Source organism: Platichthys flesus, chromosome 12 (genome assembly GCF_949316205.1).
Source record: "Platichthys flesus chromosome 12, fPlaFle2.1, whole genome shotgun sequence".
In the NCBI taxonomy this organism is placed as follows: Eukaryota; Metazoa; Chordata; class Actinopteri; order Pleuronectiformes; family Pleuronectidae; genus Platichthys; species Platichthys flesus.
In genome coordinates, this window is record NC_084956.1 from 3007169 (window position 1) to 3022475 (window position 15307).

At 43.5% G+C, this 15307-nt stretch overlaps 4 protein-coding genes across 10 annotated transcripts in view; 2 read left to right on the plus strand and 2 right to left on the minus strand.

The window, feature by feature from the left end:
- Positions 1–862, minus strand: part of itsn1 (intersectin 1 (SH3 domain protein)) — a 36901-nt gene extending 36039 nt beyond the window's left edge. For all 5 annotated transcript variants that reach the window (XM_062400558.1, XM_062400559.1, XM_062400560.1 and 2 more), the window contains exon 1: positions 686–862. The gene's annotated coding sequence lies outside the window, so the exon portion shown is untranslated. The remainder of the gene's footprint in view (positions 1–685) is intronic.
- A 971-nt stretch (positions 863–1833) lies between these two features.
- cryzl1 (crystallin, zeta (quinone reductase)-like 1) lies at positions 1834–5949 on the plus strand. Of its 2 annotated transcripts, XM_062400800.1 has the most exons (13): positions 1834–2006; positions 2687–2764; positions 2883–2955; positions 3056–3100; positions 3220–3288; positions 3381–3514; positions 3712–3823; positions 4005–4025; positions 4326–4424; positions 4525–4640; positions 4940–5045; positions 5142–5187; positions 5298–5949. In XM_062400800.1, the coding sequence occupies exons 1-13, from the start codon at positions 1941–1943 to the stop codon at positions 5392–5394; spliced, it is 1062 nt and encodes a 353-aa protein (XP_062256784.1). In that variant the 5' UTR covers positions 1834–1940; the 3' UTR covers positions 5395–5949. The 2 variants fall into 2 exon arrangements, with proteins under 2 accessions (XP_062256784.1, XP_062256785.1); XM_062400801.1 differs by lacking the exon at positions 4005–4025.
- setd4 (SET domain containing 4) lies at positions 5866–10992 on the minus strand. Its single transcript, XM_062400799.1, has 13 exons — positions 10917–10992; positions 10518–10617; positions 10273–10368; positions 9995–10032; positions 9529–9617; positions 9169–9405; positions 8210–8269; positions 7658–7787; positions 7390–7564; positions 7079–7157; positions 6725–6805; positions 6514–6637; positions 5866–6436 (listed from the first exon to the last, which is right to left on the minus strand). Exons 2-13 carry the CDS (start codon positions 10591–10593, stop codon positions 6260–6262), a joined length of 1362 nt encoding a protein of 453 aa, XP_062256783.1. The 5' UTR covers positions 10594–10617; positions 10917–10992; the 3' UTR covers positions 5866–6259.
- Positions 10993–11020: 28 nt separating this feature from the next.
- Positions 11021–14404, plus strand: cbr1 (carbonyl reductase 1). Of its 2 annotated transcripts, none has more exons than XM_062400802.1 (7): positions 11021–11170; positions 12316–12430; positions 12598–12767; positions 12905–13012; positions 13127–13335; positions 13493–13546; positions 13739–14404. In XM_062400802.1, the coding sequence occupies exons 2-7, from the start codon at positions 12318–12320 to the stop codon at positions 13910–13912; spliced, it is 828 nt and encodes a 275-aa protein (XP_062256786.1). In that variant the 5' UTR covers positions 11021–11170; positions 12316–12317; the 3' UTR covers positions 13913–14404. The 2 variants fall into 2 exon arrangements, with proteins under 2 accessions (XP_062256786.1, XP_062256787.1); XM_062400803.1 differs by having other exon boundaries at positions 11027–11145.
- The last annotated feature ends 903 nt before the right edge of the window (positions 14405–15307 follow it).

Below are 15307 nucleotides of genomic sequence, written 5' to 3' on the forward strand. Positions count from 1 at the left end.
TGTGTGTACTTTTACTCACTGGACAAAGTGTTTACACCTGTAATCCTCCCACTCCTCCCACCTGGGAGAAGACCTGACAGCATCCACGTAACCATGGAAACCAGGTCAGTGGTCCTCAGTGGAAGCACACCTGACCTCAGGCAGGATGAGGATGAGCGAGCTCCTCTTTCAGGTAAAACGTCTGTTAGACAAACTGAAACTAACTGACCTGCTGCACAGTTACTGCCCCACACCGTGCAGGTGTTCTGCTTCCATCAGGCGACCCAGTGGGAGGTGGGAGGACCGTGCAGGGAGCTGTGGGAGCAGCTGGGGATCCCCTCGCGTTAAGCAAATCAAATCTCAGTGAGGAAGCATCCACCACTGACTGAGGAAACACCTCAGGACGACTGTAGAGTCACCCTCTTATTCCCAGCTGCTCCCACAGCTAAGGTGTAACCACAGCTGACTCCAGGCTGCTCCCAGTCAGTGCAGAGGCAGTGATTGATCTCGATGGTATGTTAGCTAGCCGCTGTTAGCTGTAGATGGTTAGCATCGCCCCACAGCTCCTGGTCTCGTCCAGTGATTTAAAGCAGGTCTATGAATGTGACAGTTAGCAGCTGATGGTAGCTGGTGTTGTTAGCTAGCAGGGCGAGCTAACCAGCTAACGTCTCTCACATCACACACACACTCACACACACACACTCACGTCATAGTTCAGCCTCCATGATGAAGCCCCGCGGGAAGCAGCTCGCTGTGTGTGGACGCGTCCAAGCCCCGGAGTCGTTGCTTCGGCTTCTCCTCCCGATCCCGGACCCGTTTTTATCGCCTCGACCTCTTTCCGGCGATTCTCCGCCGGAGCCGAAAATTCCGAGCGACTGAGAGGGAAGGTTGGAAAATGGGGTAACGCCACGGAAGTCTCGCGAGATGTCAGCGCAGAGCAAACACTTAGTCCGCGCTGAGATATCGCGAGAACTCGTCGGTTTGCCTGGAACACGGGGACGTTTAGGGGAACAGCGCCTCTGCTGGTTAGTGCACAGAATGAAACAAAATCCCCAAAACAGTTTGTTTATCAAAATTGACCAAAAACTAATAAATATGTTGTAAAAAACAATGTATCTGTGCTTCAGATGGAAGAGGACAGATAAATGCACATAAAGCCACAGAAAATAGGATAAAGTGAATGAATAGAGGGAAAGTTAACATGATAACAATATAAGGTCCCAGATTTATTTTCATATGATGGGAAACTGACACCACACTAAAATAAAACACCTGTACTTTTCATTTTCTAATACTCAGGAGGCAAATATTGTACTGATGTCATCACTGTATTAGCCTGAAGATTGCACTGTCATTACTTTTCAGATTTTTAAGAAGGTTTTTACATTAAAATCATACAACAGTAGATTAAATGTAATAATAACAATGCTTTTCATAGATTAGACTAGATTGGATTAGAAAGTAATACATTTATACATAAAGCAAACATATTATCTCCATGAACTACGACACCATAGTGCCACATACATACTGATACATCATTATAATAATCAAATTATCTCGATATAATTCACTACAGTGAAAGGTGTATATTTGGTGTATATTTTTTGTTTGTTTGTTTTATTTAATTTTAATGTTGTATTCTATTGCCTTTTATTCTCTTGTGACCTTCCTTCTACTGTAACACCTGGATTTCCCCGGTGTGTTAATCAATGAAGTTTTAACTTATCTTATCTTAGTCACTGTATGTATGGTACCTTTGAGATGTAGTGATACACAACATCCTACAGGGGGCGGTGTTGAAACACGTATTAATACCACTCGCCACTGAAGAAGACGAGGTGGCAGATCAGCTGATTTGAAGCCGGAAGCAGCAGCAGCGTCTTCTTCAGGAGAAAATAAATAACAAATATTGTAATAAGGAGTTTTATCATCGAGAGCTTCTCTATCAGTGAAACAGCATGAAGGGTTTATTCTGCAGAGCTGGTGTCAGTGACGCGCAGCCCAAATTCGTCATTCAGGAAATGGTGAGTTTGGGTTTTTACCTCCAGGCTTTATCATAAGTAATAAACTATAACATTGCAGTCAAGTTATTTTTATTTGCTCTCATGAATGCATCAGCCACACAGTCTATACACAAAGATGATTTACAGTCCATGATCTGCACAATGTTCTGTTTGGTCTTTAATTTATTTCCTGTTTTAAAATATGTTGCTCTGTTTTTCATCATGTTTATCTTTGAGCCTTTGTAGTATGTTTCTGCTTTTTTAATGTGTGTCTCTGTTTTTCAATTTGTTTTTATTTTAATGTGGTATTCTCGTTTTATTTAATTTTAGGTTTTGTATTTTTAAATATATGCGTCTGCTCTTTATCATAAGTTTCTCTGCTTTCATTATTTTCTGTTATTGAGTTTGTGTCTCTGCTCTTAAATGTGTGTCTGATGTGACATTTCTCTCCCATATGGAAGAGACAATAAATCTGATTCTGACATGTATCAAATCAAATCAGTTGTGGTAGATTGAGTGTGACAGTGTTTCTTCAGAGGAAGACAGGATTGAATGATCCATATTGTATGTCTTACAAAGTGCTTTTCTTTATCTGTAATAAAACAATTATATGGGACATTTGCCCCGTGCAGCTGATGTTGTCTCCCTGGTTTACAGCTGATTCTCTGCCTGACAGTTTGTGTCCTGCTCTCTCTCTGCAGACTCTTCCAGATATGTTGGGCAGCCATCAGGTCAGAGTTCAGGTGAAGGCATGTGGACTCAGCCCACTGGACCTCAAGGTACTTTTAACTAAGACCAGTGATAGCCACTGAATTCAACTTAAATCACACGGTGAAATGAATCACTGAAAGTATGAGCGTCTTTGTCACTGCTGCCTCGTCTCCTCGCTGCTCACAGTTGCTCGCTGACGTCGGCATCCAGAGAGATTTGATTCCTGTCGGCAGAGAGGTGGCCGGGGTCGTCCTGCAAGGTCGTAAAACTGCAAACACACATGATAAATATTGAGAGTCCTCACAGACCGGGGGTCAGCAGAGGTTTAACCCGTGTGATTGTCTGTTTTCTCTCCTCAGTGGGACCCAAAGTAACATTTTTCCAGCCTGAGGACGAGGTTGTCGGTAAGAAACTTTATTTTTCTGACCCAGTTCAGGAAAGATGGAACCCAGTAGTCATTTCACTCTGCTGGTTTACTTTATTGTACAGTATATTATCACGTCTTACCACACCTCTCCTCCAGGTGTGCTTCCCTTGGACTCCCCGTGCTCTGGACTCTGTGATGTCATTGACGTAGAAGAACACTATTTAGGTAATACACACACACACACAGCTGCAAAGTGTGATGCCATGAAGGCAGAATGAAATTAAACATGTGTGTATATTTCTGTTTTTGTCATCCAGTTCAGAAGCCAGAGAAGCTCAGCTCTGTGTGTGTTGCATCAGCGTTGCGTGACGGCCTGTGTGCTTACACTGCTCTACACACACATGCTCACATGGCAGCCGGACACACACTCCTGGTCGTGGACGGAGCAAGTGTACGTTAACAAAACAACTAAAGAATCATGTGTCTTTGTATTAAAGTATTAAAATGCATCATCTGACCATAGCCGCATTTCTCCTCCTCATGTTTCCTCCTTTCAGAAATAAATACCAAAAACCTAGGAATTTGAGCGTTGCCTGAGTTTCAGTGTTCGTGTGTTTTTCAACGAGCTCATCTCCTCTCCCTCCTCAGTCTTTTGGCCTGATGGTCACCCAGCTGGCCTGTTACCACGGAGTGAAGGTTCTGACGACGTCGCATTCGCCGCAAAATCAAACTTTCCTGGAGCAGCTTCGACCCAGCGTAGGTCTGTATCTGCTCTATTATCTGTAACACAACCTTTCTGTGTGCGTTAAACAAAATGTTCTAAAAAAAATCACATCAGCTATTATAACAATCTTCACTTTGCTGATCATCTAATGCTTTTTACTCTGATTTAAACCTTCTCATCTTAACTTTCTGTGTCCTCACCGTCATGTGTTCCTCAGGCGTTCAGGATCCTTTATTAGGTGAGATCTTTTCTCTCCACCTTTCTAACAGACTTACCTGCTTCCTCAATGCATTTCTAATTATTATTAAGTAAACTGGTTGTGTAACTGTGTAATAACTACGCATTTACTGGAGCATTTAAATTGTGTGTTACTTTCATAATCAAACTAAATGAATGGAAATGGTTGAGTTATATTCTAATAGTATAAAAGGTCGATTGATATCATTGGATCAGATTTGTGGTGTAGACAGGAGGAAACAGTTTAAGTGTATTCTAATGAACTGGAGTGGCTTGTGACATCATTGGTTTGTGTTTGAAGCCAGAGTCATTCCCGTCTATAACGGCTCAGCAGAGCTGCTGCCACTGGTGCTGGAGGAGACGGGAGGACTGGGAGTGGATATAGTGATCGACTCAGGAGGTAAAAACACAGTCAACACGTAAACATGGTTTTATACACACAAAGGCTCCTTCTCCTTCATCTGACCGTCCTGACACCGGAGCTGTGTTTGTGTTTGCAGTTCATCTGCTTGAAGAGGAGGAATCAGAGGAGATGAAACTACACCTGCACAAACATGACATCATCAGTGCGCTGGCAGTGGGGGGGCACTGGGTCACATCCCACCAAGACCTGCAGGTGAGCGAGAGTCAGACCTCGAAGCTGCATTTTTACTGTTGTGTTTCATATCATCTCTGTCTCTAAAATCACCAGTTATATTTAACAATTGAGTGTTAAGGTCATTTTAGATTAGGTTTAGATTCAAATATATTCCCAATAAGCCATATAGTTAAGATATGAGCAGCGTAGCATCAACAAGGTCAGATCAAGACTAAACCCAATATTAAAATACATTTGTAATTTGTATTAATTCAAATTCAGCCTGTTTCTTTGAAAGCACCTGTGGTTTTTAAAGTTCTGTGGTATGTATTTTACAGCTGGATCCTCCAGACTGCAGATTACTGCATCTCAAATCAGCCTCTGTGTCGTTCCTCAACCCTGAAGTGTGGACGGCTTCCTCAGCTCAGCAAGGACGCTACCTCCGTATCCTCTGTGTGCTCCGAGTGTTTAATGTCAAAACAAAACTAACACAATCAGGCTCCTGTCGGCTTTAAGGTCTTTAACAACCTTTATTAACAGATATTCTGAAGGACATCGTGGAGAAGATGTCAACTGGAGTTCTCAGGTAAACCCAGAAACAGCACCACCTGGCCTTATCGCCCCCCCACACACAGATCAACACACTATAATCGAACCAAATCCAATCCAAAGTCTGGTGTCACTCTGTGTCTGCAGACCTCAGCCGGAGGAGGCAGTGTCTATCTACGAAGCCACAGTCGCGATGGAGACGGTCCAGCGTCGGCAGAAGAAAAAAGCAGTTGTTCAACTCTGAGTAATTCTGTTGAGATCTGAGGCAACGTTTAGTTCAATGAACCGAATGAATGAACTGATTCAAACACGAAAACAAGTCAGAACGAACATCATGTGGAAGATGAAGAGATAAAGCTTAAGTCGTCTTTTCAACACTGAGACACAGGAACTCATATGAATGGGTTTTCCTTCAAATACACATTCACACTCTAATTCTCACATCCAGCATGTGATTGTGTGATTTCATGTGACTCATATCAAGGCCTCTGTGATCACTGTTTGTCATATTATTTTTCTCGGTGAATCCATAAACCTTTAAATAACTCAATGAACACAAACTTTACACAAGATGGATGCTCAGAGAGCAGATTCCTCCTCCAAGGCTAACGCTCTATCTCAATTTATAATATAACAGGAATTTCAAATTATGTTGCTGTCATAACAAGTCTTGTGTGGTGTTACTTTACTTGAAGGATCCAATTCAACTCTTGGAAATGAGAGATCTTTTTTTATTACTGTACTGTGACATTTCATTAATAAATAAAAACAATTAAAACATTTCCAGTTCTTTCTGACAGATCTGCCTTATGTTGTTTTCTTCTTTTCCTCTATTTGCTCACGATTCTGTTTTACATGAGTCCAGAGGGAAACAGGAGTCATCCTGGTAAACTGTGTCTGTGACCTTTGGCTCAGATGATGGTCCTTGTGAATGTCCCACTGTCTCACAGCGTGGCAGGAATCAAACCTGATCACAGGACGTCCTGCAGCTTCTGTCAGCCGCACTGGTCGACAGGCAGAACAGGAACATGGAGACCGGCCAGCGTCTCCAGTTAATCCAGTGATATTAACATCGATTGCAGCGAGCGGACAAGCGCACCAATCAGATGTCACCTTACAGTGTCAACATCAGGTTGGCATGGCAACGGTTCGTCTGGTTGTGTCATCATGACTCGCAGTGCCTCAAGACAGCATCCCAGAATGCACCTCTCCTCCTGTCGCAGTGACTGGACCACGTCAAGCTGCTCCCTGACGGACTGGTCACACTGCTGCCGCAGGACGGAGATCTACACACACAAACACACACAAATCATGTCATGTGATGCATCACTGTTTGAGTGTGTGTGTGTGCACGTTCACACACCTTATCCAGAGCGGTGTGTGTGTCCTGTAGAAGTCGCTGACAGAGCGTCTCGGCCGTGCGGACGCTCCACTCCTCCCTCTCTTCACCCACCGCCTGGCCGAGCAACACTGCCTTCCACTGGTGACTGTGAGAACCACACACAGAGTTAAAGCAGAATAAACACGTGGACCTTTTGTGTTTGTTTGTGTGTGTTTGTGTGTGTGTGTCTTACTACAGTGACTGAGGCATGGACAACAGCCTGAGAGCCGTCATCAGTCTCCAACCGAGGCCGTCACTGGACACGGTCAGGTTCCTGATCGAAGGGAAGAGCAAGAGGAGGTTTATTAAATACATTTAAAAACTTAACTAAACTCTTTCCAGAACTTTCACGCAGGGAAACTTTCAGGAGATGGGAAACTTGCCAACGAACCAAAATATAAAAGAGGACCGAATGTGAGCTAGAGACTTTAAATGAGAAAACACTTTATATGATTCTTCTGTAATAGCAGTGATACTACTGTCATGGTTTGTGTATGAAAGGTGTCTATACATAATAGTAATGAAATATTAGTGAAAAGTCACTCACTGATCCAGTTTGTTCTCTTGAAGAAACTTCATCTTCTGGATCAAACTCCTGTCGCCTCTTAAAACGTCACAGAGAAGATCTGAGGAATCCAAACATACAGGGATAACATTTTAAATAAAAAAATATTTAACGACTTGAATCTCTCTTTATTTACTCACAAATACAGTGTAAGGTTTATCGTAGTAATACATTATCAGAAATATATTTTGGTGTCAAAGTAAAACATCTCAAACACACAAACTGAAAAACGGTTTTGCCTGGAGCTGCTTCAGCCACAAATACACAAACAGTACTTTACGTCTACACTTTACCTGTGTCTACATACACCACACTGTGCGGGTTGTTGGGGGCGACAAAGCCGTACTCTAACAACAGGCGCTGGTTGTCATGGGAACCGTAGTTTATGAATGCCTGCTGGTAGCGCGTCGTCCCGGAGACGCTCCTGATGTCATAACATCTCGTCACGTCATTGAAACTCGCTTTTACCTGGAAACCAAAAACAAAATGATTTCATGGGATTTTCAAAACTCGTTGCTGAGTCATCCATCCTTCTCACTGTTCCATCACACTGCAGTTTACCTGCACGTCAGGCTGGTGGTTGAGCAGGTCCAGGAAGGGAGCTAAAGCGTAAACATCCTGTCCGGACAGGAAGTTGCTGGACGGGTGGGACATGAAGACGGAGCGTGTGTTGACACTGCACCACGCCCACCTGGAGGAGAGAGGACAACAGATAAACTGAGAGAACAACAGTCCAACATGTTTCTGTCTAAAAGCCTTTTCACCGTCATACAACGTTACAGTGGAGAGATCTGTATCTATAAAATCATTTATTAAAATAAGTGTACTAGCTCGATTAATATGGATTTTTTGGGGACTGATATATATATATTTAAAAATAATTAGCACTTTTTCATAACATGTTAAAAGGAAACATGAACACACTGAAATACATCGAATAAGAAATAAACGTTTTTTTATTCTGTTAGTAAACGTTTTAATGGCGGCAAACACACAAATATGTCTGTGAAAGGCTCATATCTGCTGATCTGATCGGCCCAATAAAGAAACCTGTCCCCCTCTACAATAAAGTACAACTGGAGTATGTGTGTGTGTGTGTGTGTGTGTGTGTACCTCAGTGCTTCATATGTGAACACCTCCTCCACAGGCAGACTCAGGATTGGCTGCAGGGATCTGGAGCAAAAAGAATCACTTACAGTTTGAGGACGACTGAGCTGCTCTGAAGAATCACATGTTTCGAGATATGCACAAATACATATAGTATATTTGTTGTATGACTTTTGTTATGATGTCGCCTCGGTGATGTGTAAAGTCTTCATTGTGTTGTATTTTGCAGATATGTGACCTGGAGTGTTCTCTCTCATTGTGTCAAATGAAATATTAACTTTCTGTGAGGAGGTCACGTTAGGTTTGGTTGAACAATTAACGTTTTCGTTGCACTTGGGAGAAAAGACGTCTACGGGTTCGTCTACAGGTTTGTCGGCTCCTGGCAGATTAAAAGCTAAAACCTCTGAGTATCCATTTTAAATACACAATCTTTGTTTTCTGTTATCTGTATTAGTCCCCGAGTATATAAAAAACAGGGTGTGTCTGGAATGCTTTGTTTCCTTCATTCAACCGTTTCTATGGTCTTATGAATGTCCTGAGCTCTCGACTGGCAGCGGCTCTGCAGGAATGCACCAGGATTACAATTCAGACTTTCTCCTCCACTGTCCCTTGCATGTTCTGGCTGTGCCTGCATAGTGTGAATGGTTTGTCTCTGTATATCATCCCTGTGCTAAACGTACAACCTGCCCAGTGTCAGCTGCTGGGATGGTCTCCAGCTGCCCTGTGCTCCACAAACATTAAACAACCTGTCAAGCACCAGGTTAATGTTTGCACGTCACTGGAGGAAGTGTTGCAATGTCACAGTTTAAAAGAGCTTTATCTAAAGATACTGATTCTCAATCACAAAGATTTAATCTCAAGACCTGCAAGTCATGTCACATCTGCACAAACTTGTCCTCACACACCTTCACACGCCCTCACACAACCTGAGCAACTTGCTTCAGCGACCTTTGTCCCAAACTCACCTGAAGAAGTCCCGACTGGAGGAGTGGAGCTCTCGTACCGCCTCCCTCTGCTCGAAGGCCCTGCTCCGCACACAGGCAGGAAGAAGCCTCACAATGTCGTCTGTGAAGTAGACTGGGCAGGTGTAACTGGGAGGCAGCACAGCGATGTAGGGGAACCAGTGAGAGGCTTCTCCTCTGTGTCGCTCACACAGGAGGAACGCACAGAGAGCCACCAGGGGAGAGAGACGCTGCTTCCAGCTGCAGAGGAAAACAGAGACAGCTCAGATGATTCTCTGATTCTCATCTTACTGATATTAAAGGAGATATAATACTTAACATCTACTGTTTGTAGATTTGTAGACGGTGTGTTCCAGTGTTTACCTCTTGATAAACGGCCCCAGGTCGCTGATGAGGACAGTGGAGGTTGTGAGGAGACACGACTCGGGCAGAGAAATGACGAGTTGGCCGGGCTGAGGCAGAGAAGAGATATTTAAAACACAGCTCACATGCTTCTACACAACTGAAGCTCAGCACTCGATCCAGGACAGATTATTAATATCTGCACGAAGCATTGAAACGCATAACGCTCCGACTGGGCGTCAAAATCCCTGATCAAGTCAGAAGTCATTAAGAGTCCGTTAAGCTTGAATAACACTCATTGTTAAAAAGTCATTTTTACTGAACACAATCACAGTAAGCCATGACTGTAAATGAGTTGGGTAAACTGTAAAGTTTATGCCTATTACAGATGTTCATGAAGGTCTAAGTAAACTTTTAAACTTTTAAAACATTAACATAATTGTTTATATATAAATCTGATATATTAGTACTGCATAAGCCTGCTCACCTTTATAGTTTTGAGGGTCTGCAGTCCTCTACCTGTGTCTGCACGGACAGAGAAACAGAAGCTTTAGAAAGATTTCTGCAGTTATATTTACTTTAATGTTTCAAATTTTATCACAGCAAATAATTCAATTAAATTTAAACCCTTGTCATGGTCATACTAGTCGAATAGTTACAGGAAAATAACAGGATGTTCTTTAGGTATTTATTGAGTAGATGACATTTTTTAGCCCACATGTATACAACAGCATCAAAGTAGAATGTGGGACACCAGAGTCGTACCGGTGAAGAGAGCCGGCTGCAACAGGTGTGAGGTGAATCCTCGCTGGTGGAGAAACTTCATGAGCCTCACGTACTGGAGCTGATGACACAGAGAGACTGAGGAGATAGAGACAGACAGAGAGAGAGAGAGAGAGAGAGAGAGAGAGAGAGAGAGAGAGAGAGAGACATAGAGTGAGACAAGTGATGGAGGACACCAGCAGGGACACCAGTGACACCACACAGGGCTGGAACAGATGTTTTTCTACCTGACTGGACGGAGCTTTCACATTTCTGCCTCCTCTTCCTCGCAGCTCGTCCAGCTCGATGGCTATGACCCCTCATGACCCCGCATGAAGCTGTGACCCCCTGTGGTGGCAAAACACACACACACACACACACACACACACACACACACACACACACACACACACATTTAACACAACTTCACATGGACAAAGGTAAATTAAACCAGTTAAGACACCGATCACTGGACACACTGGACACCTGACATTCACTGGTGCTCGAACTGTCTGTCCTAGTCACATGGTTAAACCCTAAAACACTCCCATCATGCACCGCTCTCACGGACATATCAACACAGAGTAACGAATATTTGTCAATTTAGTAGCTGTGAATTAAATAAAGTAAAAATAAAAGCTCAGTACCTTGGAATTATCAAAATCTTTTTTTTTTAAACATCAGCCCAGCGCGGCGACGCCTTCTCCCGCCCACGTGGTCAGAGTGTTTACTTCCGGGTGTGCGCGGTGACGCTGCGCAGAGCCTCCTCCTCCTCCTCCTCCACCTCCTGCAGCTGCTCTCCTCTTTCCCGTCGTTCTCCTGCAGCTCCTCACTTCTTCTCTGCAGATTCAGCAGCTCCTCATCCCTCAGCTCACAGTAAGAACCCTCTCCTCCTCCTCAGGTACGAACCCAGCGAGTTGTTCACTGGGGAAATGTGGATTTAACTGGTTTTGATTGAACGTGTGTGAAAAAAGTGTTATGCAACTGGAATCGGGTGAAAGGTTCAAACCTCAGTTTTAAACGATGGAAACAAGGAACTCGTGATGTGAACATTTCGACTTTTTACTGCTGTTTATGATTAAATATACTTATATATGATAATAATCCCGCAGCTTGACTTGCTGAACCTGTTTTCATAGCAGTGTGTAACACGACTTAATGTCAATACAGTTACCACAGATCTGAATGTGTCACTGCAACGAACTGAATCACTGTTTAGACTTAAATTGTCTTATTGTAGTTAGAAACATCTGCATGTTGATGTATTCAGATCCAGATTCCAGCTGTTTGGACATTTAACAGACTATTTTAAAACATTAAACTTGTATCATCTCTTTTATTTACTTACCTTTTTTAGTTTTCTTGGATAATGAAAATTGATGAAATTTGGATTTCCCCCTGTCCTCTCCCTGGGATTGTCACCATGACTCAGCAAATTTTTTCTCTCCCTCCAATCTATGCCCACCAGCATGGAGTGACTCGGGATCTATTCAGACAAAGTTGTTCAGTTTAAAACGATGAAAACAAGGAACTTGTGATGTGAACATTTCATCTTGTTACTACTGTGTATGTCTAAATATACTTATGTGATAATAATCCTACAGCTTGATTTGCTAAATCTGTTTTCATATCAGTGTGTAACACGATGTCAGTACAGTTACCACAGATCTGACTGTGTCACTGCAATGAACTAAATAACTGTTCAGAGTTAAATTGGCCTTGATTTACCTTTTAATTATCTTGGATTATGAAACTGGATGAAATTTGGATTTCTCCCTGTTCTCTCGCTGGGATTGTCACCATGACTCAGCAAATCTCCCTTCAATCTATATGCCCTTCAGCATGGCGAGCGGAGTGACTCAGCATCTATTCAGACGAAGTTGTGCAAGTGTTTGTGTTTTTCACACGGCTGAAAACTGCTTGTGTGCTTAATGTGTAATGCATGTTTCCTTTATGTTTTAATAAAGACTTTTTATTCATACTCTAATCTCTCTCTCTCTCTCTCTCTCTCTCTCTCTCTCTCTCTCTCTCTCTCTCTCTGTGCAGACATGTCCACTAAGGTCGCGGTGGTGACGGGCAGTAACAAGGGCATCGGCCTGGCCATTGTCCGAGCGCTCTGTAAACAGTACCAAGGAGTCGTGTACCTCACGTCCCGAGACGAGTGAGTAGACCGGGTCGGCTGCACCCCCCCCCCCCCCGCCTCGCCTCAGTGTCATTTCTCACTTACGTTTGATTCCCAAAGTACATTTCGGTCGTGTTAGTATTTTAACAGTTTGATTTCTGTGTGAGGTTGTCGGTCCAGTTTTAAAATGACCCTATACGTTCCAGGGGGCGGGGCCAGGAGGCCGTGGCGTCTATGGCCTCGGAGGGACTGAAGCCCATGTTTCACCAGCTGGACATCAACGACCTGAGCAGCATCACCGCCGCCGCCGCTTACTTCAAGGACAAGTACGGAGGAGTGGACGTCCTCGTCAATAACGCTGGCATCGCATTCAAAGGTCAGATCAGAACTACACGCTGATGAATCACACGTGTGCTTCACTGGAGGCAGACACACAAATAAATACTGGAAACCATGTCATGTTATTAGTGGGGGAGGTCACATATACACTCTAATTACCCTCCCTCTCCTCAGGGGCTGACACCACTCCTTTCGCGGTCCAGGCGGAGGTCACGCTGAAGACAAACTTCTTCGCCACCAGAGACATGCTGACTCACTTCCTGCCGATCGTCAAAGCCGGAGGTGAGGACTCTGAACTGTTAGATAGAAGTCTAGCTGTCTGCAGGTGTTCTTCAGTTTGACGTGTTAGAGACACTGGGAGAGTCACACAGCGAGGGTTGTGTTTTGTTTTTCCAGGCCGTGTGGTGAACGTCTCCAGCTTCGTCGGCCAGCGCGCCCTGACCCAGTGCAGCCCGGAGCTCCAGAAGCGTTTCCGCAGCGAGGACATCACTGAGGACGAGCTGGTGGGACTGATGCAGCAGTTCGTGGACGCCACCAAGAAGAACGAGCACAAGCAGGGCGGCTGGCCCGAGACGGCGTACGGCGTGTCCAAGACCGGCCTGACGGTACGACCAGTATAAACCACTCCTCTCAACCGTCCAGTTTAATAAGACCGGGAAAAACCAGGGCCTCAAAGATTTAAGAAACTAGATGCTTCTTAAATGCCCAATTTGTCATTTAAAAAATGTGATGGATCTACCTTTTTCATCTTTGTGTTTCTAGACTCTGACCATGATCCTGGCTCGTCAACTGACCAAGGAGAGACCGAGCGACAAGGTAAACTGAACTCTAACAAATCCTCCAGCTTACACACATCCTACTAGTTTGCTTCAACAAAAGATTTAAATAATGTTAAATTGGACGTTTCATGATAAATGTAAATTCTAAAGTAAGGGTAATTTCCTCTAATCTTTGTCAATTTTTCTGGTGTTATGGCTAATATCCGGGTTATTGTGTATTTGTTTCTAGATCTTGCTGAATGCCTGCTGTCCAGGATGGGTGCGCACCGACATGGCTGGAGATAAAGCCCCCAAGTCACCAGACGAGGGCGCTATCACTCCGGTGTACCTGGCCCTGCTGCCGGCCGGAGCCACCGATCCTCATGGGAAGTTTGTCTCTGATAAGGAGGTTCAGGCCTGGTGAGGGGGTTCAATGAGTGTGTGTGGGTGTGTTGGGTTTGATTCCCACAGTAACGGTGCATTCTTTTTTATATTTGCCTTTGGAAAATTCAATTTGTTTTCCTAAAAAATATTTTCTACATCTTAAATAGAAAAATGTGCTTTAACCAGGAAAAAAAAAGTTCTGAAAACAATAAAAAGATTTTTGGGCAAAAAGTTCTGTTACATTCTTCTTCATTAAAACATCACATAACTATTGTCAAGATATCGACACATGTGCTTATAATATAAAATATCCTGATGTTAGTTAACGAACAGACATTAAACATGTTAGAAGTCAAATGAACAAAGCCGACTGGGCCAAAAGGACACAGAAACACACACAGACACACACACACACACACCAGTGTAACATTTAAGTTTGGTCGATACAATCACAGAATAAACACAAAAGCAGAAAAGATGTGCTTTCATGTTTTAATTGTACGTAAATAAAGTTTCTTATATTGATTATAAAGTCAAGTCTCCATCGTTGTGGTTTCTTCTCAGTCTTAAAACTCCTCAGAGGACAAAGGAACCAGAGAGCACTTTCCCCAGTGTCACTTTCAGAGTTTCACCGAAGCCAAATGTAATTTCCACTTTGCCCCGAGGCCTTTAGAATCATTATCCATCTCCAAAATGTGTTCGATAAACACGTACAGCTGCATTCTGATATCTCTCTCCCTCTCCCCGGTGAAATCCAAATGCCCACAGCGCTGTTTAAAGCCAAGAGCAAAGAAGGTCAGCGACGAGGAAACATATTTATATTGTGGTTTTGTTTTTTTTACCAGAGACAAACATGATTTGTGCAGAAATGTTCCCGTGGATATCCAGATTTGATTCAGCTTTATCGCTCCCTGTTTGTGTGTTTTAAATCTTTGAGCCAATAACACACAGGACTGTTTGGGTTCACAGTTTATACATTCTGTGTGTTTGTGTATGTTTGTGTGCTTGTGTGTTTGTGTGTGTGTGTTACACAGACCACAGTAAAGCCCTGATTACCTTGTAGATAAAAGGAATCCACGCAGCCAGAGAACGAGGGAGCGAGACGGAGCGAGAGACGGCCACAGATGATAATCCTCCGATCCCTGCAGTCTGCCAGAGGAAACCCCAGCACCCCCCCCCCCCCCCTCCCCGCTCTCATCTTCATGGTGACCGTGGCTGTAATTGATGCACGAGTGTTATAATCACTGTATTGATCCTGAGGTGGGGAACTCCCTCAGAACTCAAACACAACAAACACACAAACACAGATTCAACGGAATTCATCTGAACTGAAACTTTTCACACCATCATTGTATTTTGTTTTATTTTAATTTCATTACTTTTCACAGCTCTATATATTTTATTCGTAGTACTCTTCTCTTTTACCTTATTTTAA